The sequence below is a fragment of the Nematolebias whitei genome, chromosome 15, assembly GCF_014905685.2.
Source record: "Nematolebias whitei isolate Nwh7 chromosome 15, NemWhi1, whole genome shotgun sequence".
In the NCBI taxonomy this organism is placed as follows: domain Eukaryota; kingdom Metazoa; phylum Chordata; class Actinopteri; order Cyprinodontiformes; family Rivulidae; genus Nematolebias; species Nematolebias whitei.
In genome coordinates, this window is record NC_056512.1 from 13427490 (window position 1) to 13435112 (window position 7623).

Below are 7623 nucleotides of genomic sequence, written 5' to 3' on the forward strand. Positions count from 1 at the left end.
AGCTGGAGAACCAGGAACCAGAGACGGAGCTGCAGCTGGAGAACCAGAGACCAGAAACGGAGCTGCAGCTGGAGAACCAGGAACCAGAGACAGAGCTGCAGCTGGAGAACCAAAGACCAGAGACGGAGCTGCAGCAGCAGGTGGTGGAGGAGCCATGAACCCCACCCTTCGCGAAGCTCTCCCCTTCTTGCGCTGGGTTCGGGGAGGACCAGCAGTTTGCCCCCCTCTCTCCGATGATTGCTTGGCCCCACCAGGTGGGGAGCGAGGAGGAGGTGGACAGCGGGATGCAGCGGCGCGGTGAGGTGAAGAGGAACGGAGAGGCTGTGAGGACCCAGGTTTAATGGCCAGGCGGGTCCCCCAAAATGGATTCCTCCTCTCCTCCGATGATTGATTGGCCCCACCAGGTGGAGAGCGAGGAGGAGGTGGGCAGTGGGGTGCAGCGGCGCGGTGAAGTGGAGAAGGACGGAGAGGCTGTGAGGACCCAGGTTTAATGGCCAGGCGGGTCCCCCAAAATGGATTCCTCCTCTCCTCCCTTTCTCTGTCTTTCTGGGCAGTTTTTTCTGCCTCACGGCAAAAATACTCAAACAGAGAAATCATCCCTCTGCTGGGTTCTGGTCCGGTGATTCTGTCACGATCCTCGAGGTTGGAACCCAATTGCAGAGAGATGAGTGAGGCAGGAGTTCAAAAACCAAAACAATTTATTTTTTCTTTAACAACAAAACAAAAGGCTGTCGGTGCAGCAAAACTTACTTTTGGCAGATTGGATCAGAAATAATGCAGAGCAGATCATCAGGGGGGCAGAAACCAGACAAGGCAGAAGAGGATTGTGATGTCTGTGAACATAGAACAGTCACCGGACAAGGAGTGAAGGAAAGAAAGGCTTTTTATGTGACAGAGGGAGAGTTAGTAATGAGAGCACCTGGGCAAGTGGCTGATGAGGGACAGGTGTGAATGATAAAGACTGAGTGGAGAAGCAGACTGAGGAATGAGAGGAACATAACAGAAACAGATAAACAGAAAATCACACACAAAGCAGAACAATAAAAAATATAAAAAGCAGACAGAGACAGAAACTTGAAATAGAAGGAAATGATTAAGACTGTGGGATGATAGTTTGAAGATATAAATGTTGGTTTCTGGTTGCAGCTTGAAGGAGGTGGCAGAGGCTTGGCAGATGGGGGGGCAGCGGGGGCCGCTGACCGTGACACTTTTATTTATTTGTTTTTCATATTTTTCAGTTATACTCAGCTTTTAAATATTTATTTTTCAAGTAATAAGAACTTTTATTTTCAGCTTTTATTTTGAAAAGCAACACCCAGTTGTTGTAAACGTGCACAGTGAGAGCTGCCGGAGCCGAGTGGAGGTTCACTTTACCTCAGTGCGTTACGACAACAATGAGAGAACGGTCGAAACTATCGTGACCTACAATAAACGTACTTCAATAAAATGCATAAGTGAAAACATAACATACTTTATAAGTACAATAAACCATATTTCTTTGTCAAACATCGCAAAGAAACGTTACCTCATCAATAATCCTCGTGACTTTAAGGGTTACCCACAGCCAATCAGTGTTCGCCGCCCATAAACGCCTATTCGCCAGAAACGCCCACTTTTGGTCTGCAGAGAACCCCTTCTCCCGGCACCAGGCATTTAAATAAAAAACATGTTTTTCTTAATTAATGAAAAAATCAAAATAAAGGACCTGTTCAGTATAGTCTCACATTTCTTATGCTTAAATGCATTTTTAAACCAGTAAAAGTGCCCTGATTACCTTTCACTTATAAAGAAACAAAAATAGATATTGAGCTTAAATAACATGGCTATCAATGTCATGTTTCTTCTTCAGGTGAACGGACAAATTTGTTGTTTCCCGAGTATTTAACTCCCACTGGCACCTGTTGCATACGACATGAGTTCTGTCTGTTGAACCGTCCTTCTGTTGGAATCTAAATATTTCCACAGAGTTGATTTAAATCCAGCAGGAGAGAGAAATTCAGTATCTGTGTTTTCTGTCTCGTCTGCCATGTTGCTGAGGTGGCTGCAGAGCGCAGCTGTGCACGGAAATGGTGACATGGACGTGCCTTGGGAATTTCAAAATAAAAGCGTATTTTAAAGATGACGATATGAGTCGATGTTTTAGTTTTGCCACGATATAATTGAATCATTAATCATTTAATTGATTTATCTACTTAAATCGATATATTGTTACACCCTTACTACACAGTGCTGCTCCCTGCTTCATCTGTGCTCAAAGTGAAACTTGAGTGAACGGCCATGACTTGAAAGTAGTCTTCATGCGCCCTCTGCTGGATACATTGCACAGTTATGGCTGGTTCACAGCATTTTAGACTTAAAAATTAAAAGTGTTTATATTGGCGCATAATGGGACAATTATCACCAAGTCAGGTCCTCTTGACAGATTCTTTGGAAGAATGAGGGAAGAATCCGTCCAGAGGACCTGACTGAACCTTGTTAGATTTATCTATCTGGATTAGTGAGCATGCATCAGGATGCGACACAGCTAGGTTTATTTTAAGTAACATAGTATTGTATTATTCTAATTTTATATATAGTTTACTGGATACACCTCTACAAATTAGTCACTTTGGAGACAACCCCATTTAAGATGATAGCCATAGCAAACACAAAAACAGCTACAGCTCTGTTAAGTTTGCAGGCACTGAGCTAAAGTTTGATGTGGTAGTAGCTGAGAGTCTTTTATATCATAACACTCAAAGCACAAGGAGGCGCCTGAGAACTGGATTAAAACTTTACATGACAGGCTGCGAGTGATGTGTGTTCCTTCAAGAAGTGCACATTTTATTTATTATGTTAATTTGTTGCATCAGATTCAACGGAGCACGTTTCTGTTTTGACCATTTTTCTCATCTTTCTTTTTAATAAAGAATTATACAAAAACAGACTGTTTTTAATTTGCATTTTACACAGAGTAGTTTCTTTTTGTACAGACCCTTTTAGAAGAGAACATGTTAAACAGACTTCATTGTTTTTCACCTGCTCATCTCCAGAAGCTCCTGTAGAACCTGGCAAGTTTGATCTTGTCTATCAGAACCCGGATGGCTCAGAAACAGTTGAATATGCCTTGCCCAGAGGATCATGGGTAAGCTGTGTAACGTTCACTGTCACAAACATAAAATAATCATCTCTTTTTGTTTGTTTACTAAACTCCATTTGACCTTCCACAGGTGACAGAACGATGGGCGTCTCTACTGGAACCAAGACTGATCATTTAGTGTGTTCTCTTCTTAATGTCACTTTATTTGATATTTTAGTTTATACTTTACGTCATACTTCATACTTTGATACTTCACTTTATTTTATTTACAAGAGTTGGAATATTATTGTTTTATCCTCTTGTCAGAATATGATCTGTCTTGCATAAACATTTTTCTAATAAACCATTGCAGTTTGTGCTTCATCATTATAATATCCTGTTTTTGTTGAGCAAATCACAAGTTTACCATGAAACACGATGTAAAAAATATCAAATGAAGCTGTCAGAAGTTTCATAAAATAACTTTTCTTAGTTCTTTGGTCACAGGTTCAAATCCCAGGGTCGACAGCAAAAATTTAGATGGAAAAGAGGATGCATCCGCACCTACATCCACCCTCATTTTCCCTACTTTGAACAAGGCTGTTAACCCCTTAACCTTCCTCCACATCCACTCAGCTTCACACATGTGGGCTGAGATGACTCAGTGATTGGTGGTCCCATCAGGAAAGATATCCGGCAAAAACAGATGCCAAATCTTCGTTAGATTTCACTTGCTGTGGCGACCACTAAGGAAGAGAGCAGCCAGAGGAAGGAAGGAGGAGAGTCCAGGCAGGACCTGCTAAGTTATATGGTTTGGAGGTTGTCGTGGAAAAAAAGAGATCCCCAAAACAACCAGATGTAAACTTCAAATTTATTACAAAGCTTTGGAGAACAGCTAAATGGTAAATGGACTGTACTTATATAGGTCTTTCTCAAAAAATTTGCATATTGTGATAAAGGTCATTATTTTCCATAATGTAATGATAAAAATGAAACTTTCATTTATTTCAGATTCATTGCACACCAACTGAAATATTTCAGGTATTTAATTGTTTTAATACTGATGATTATGGCATACAGCTCATGAAAACCCAAAATGCCTGTCCCAAAAAATTAGCATATTTCATCCCACCAATGAAAGACAAGTGTTTTTAATACAAAAAACGCCAACCTTCAAATAATCATGTTCAGTTATGCACTCAATACTTGGTCAGGAATCCTTTTGCATGAATGACTGCTTCAATGCGGCGTGGCATGGAGGCAATCAGCCTGTGGCACTGCTGAGGTGTTATGGAGGCCCAGGATGCTTCGATAGCGGCCTTAAGCTCATCCAGAGTGTTGGGTCTTGCGTCTCTCAACTTTCTCTTCACAATATCCCACAGGTTCTCTATGGGGTTCAGGTCAGGAGAGTTGGCAGGCCAATTGAGCACAGTAATACCATGGTCAGTAAACCATTTACCAGTGGTTTTGGCACTGTGAGCAGGTGCCAGGTCGTGCTGAAAAATGAAATCTTCTTCTCCATAAAGCTTTTCAGCAGATGGAAGCATGAAGTGCTCCAAAATCTCCTGATAGCTAGCTGCATTGACCCTGCCCTTGATAAAACACAGTGGACCAACACCAGCAGATGACATGACACCCCAGTGACTGTGGAAACTTGACACTGGACCTCAAGCAATGTGAATTATGTGTCTCCTCTCATCCTCCAGACTCTGGGACCTTGATTTCCAAAGGAAATGCAAAATTTACTGTAATCAGAGAACATAACTTTGGACCACTCAGCAGCAGTCCCAGGTCAGGCGCTTCTGCCGCTGTTTCTGGTTCAAAAGTGGCTTGACCTGGGGAATGCGGCACCTGTAGCCCATTTCCTGCACATGCCTGTGCACGGTGGCTCTAGATGTTTCTACTCCAGACTTGGTCCACTGCTTCCACAGGTCCCCCAAGGTCTGGAATTGGTCCTTCTCCACAATCCTCCTCAGGGTCCGGTCACCTCTTCTCGTTGTGCAGCGTTTTCTGCCACACTTTTCCCTTCCCACAGTCTTCCCACAGAGGTGCCTTGATACAGCACTCTGGGAACAGCCTATTCGTTCAGCAGTTTCTTTCTGTGTCTTACCCTGTTGCTTGAGGGTGTCAATGATGGCCTTCTGGACAGCAGTCAGGTCGGCAGTCTTACCCATGATTGCGGTTTTGAGTAATGAACAAGGCTGGGAGTTTTTAAAAACCTCAGGAATCTTTTGCAGGTGTTTAGAGTTACGTCGTTGATTCAGATGGTTAGGTTAATAGCTTGTTTAGAGAACCTTTTCATGATATGCTAATTTTTTGGGACAGGCATTTTGGGTTTTCATGAGCTGTATGCCATAATCATCAGTATTAAAACAATTAAAGACCTGAAATATTTCAGTTGGTGTGCAATGAATCTGAAATATATGAAAGTTTCATTTTTATCATTACATTATGGAAAATAATGACCTTTATCACAATATGCTAATTTTTTGAGAAGGACCTGTATAGCGCCTTTTTATCTTATCCAGATACTCAAAGCTCTTTAAAACAATCTGTGCCTCATTTACCCATTCATACAGCACTCTACTAGATCTCTACAAAGCTAATTGAACAAATCATTCTAATGAGACTAATCAGTGATTTATCACATTCATACACTGATGGGACACACATCGGAGGCAATGAGGGGTTAAGTGTCTTGCCCAGGGACACTTCAGCATGTGACTGCTGGTGGAATTGAACTCCCAACTCTTGCATTGTAGGACAACTGCTCTAACCACTCAGCCACAGCTGCCCTGAATGCCTATGCTAGCAATCACACTTATCCATACTTTCACCTGTCTGAGGCTCTGACCTGTTCTGACTTCCTGAACTGAAAAAGTTAGTTTTGTAGAAAACACCCAGCCTCCAGCAAGGGTTGATCGATGTGATTACAATTTTGTTCTAGATTTGTGTCACTCGGGATGCTGCATGTTGGGGCAGCTCTGTTACATTCATTCTGAATTATTGCTTTTGAAAACTTTTATTCCTCTTTTTTTCTAGATTGAAATCGCTTTTTTCAGATAATTGTTTCCTCTGGTATCAGATGCTGTGCAGCTGGAAAGATTTTTACTGGAACTTTTTTACTTTTGGGCATTTGTTATGATGCGTAACCATGGCAACAAGGTGTTTTTTAACAACCAGCTGCTGATTAACATCTGAAGCTTAAATATCTCAGCTACAGCCCCAAATCACAAATGAGTTGAAAAGGAGGAGCCGTGGACGAATTCCTGTCAACCTGGAGACATTGCTCGACTACCTGACCACCGAGATCTTGAAGATGGTGAGAAACTCAGCTTATGACAACAGGAGGACCGGGATCATCTCCCGACACCTTCAGCTGTCTGTCTGGCGATGAGGACATAAATGTGGGACTGGGAGCAGTGACCATCGCTCAGGTCAGAATTCTGCCCGGCATTTGTGCAGTCCTGCTGCTCAGGAGGACTGAGAGGCCCACTGGATCTGCCAGCAAGCTGGATCCGGGTGGATGGAACGGTATCTGTGGTTAGGTTCTTCAGATTTGCTGCAGGAGATCCTTCCTGCCCACAGCTATCAGCATCTATAACAACTCTTGGATGAAACCAGAATGATGAGCTACGACAACACTTAACTTCCCATTGGGATTAATAAAGTATTTTTGAATGGAATTGAAGTTGAATTGAATTGAATGGAACCTGCGAGCCGCTGAAACCGAGGAATCTAGACTAAAGCTGTGGGATCTGGGAGCTGTTATAACCGGGACCTGGTCTGTCACCGTTGGGGCTGCGAACAGCTGGACTGAGTGAATCGTGAGACCGCGTGGGACCTGGAGGTTGTTGCCGCTAGGCCTCGGCTAACAACATAAGCCTGTGAACCTCGTGGCTGGATCCTGTGCTTCTGAAAGTTGAGACCAATAATCCAGAAGTATCGTGAGTAATGCCGAGCAAACACAGAGATAAGAGACAAGTGTCGGAAAATATTTCAGAAGATATGGAGGAAGTTAAAAAATCTTTGAACTTTATGAGTGCTGAACTGACTAAATTGAGTTCTGATGTGACTAAATTATCAGCTAAATGTGAATTACTGACAGAACTGTCTGAAGAAGTGAGACAATTGAAAGAACTGATGACTAATCAGAGTCAGAGTTTCTTTATTGTCATTCGCACCTCATGTGGTACATGTGGTGGAGCGAAATTATGTACGCAGGGTCCCAGTTACATCCAACAATAAAATTTATAAGAAAAACAGTAATGACATCTAAGATATGAACTAAGAAAAACATCAACTAAATATATATATATAATAAAGACAGAAAAATAGCTGAACTGGAACAGAAAGTAGACGACATGGAACAATACACAAAAATAGACAACTTGGTGATCACTGGACTGGAAGTTAGGAACCGAACTTATGCAAGAGTTGTTGCTGGTACTAACACAGCAGAAGATGCACCACAGGAAGAACTACAGACTCTGGAGGAGCAAGTAGTGAATTTTTTACAAAACAAAGACATTGACATCGAACATGAGGACATTTCAATCTGTCAC

General features: G+C 42.3%; 1 protein-coding gene across 1 annotated transcript in view; it reads left to right on the forward strand.

Moving 5' to 3' along the window:
- Nucleotides 1-3257, forward strand: part of coil (coilin p80) — a 21628-nt gene extending 18371 nt beyond the window's left edge. Inside the window, exons 6-7 of the mRNA XM_037688811.1 lie at nucleotides 3033-3124; nucleotides 3210-3257. Coding sequence (XP_037544739.1) covers nucleotides 3033-3124; nucleotides 3210-3257 — 140 coding nt within the window. The remainder of the gene's footprint in view (nucleotides 1-3032; nucleotides 3125-3209) is intronic.
- The last annotated feature ends 4366 nt before the right edge of the window (nucleotides 3258-7623 follow it).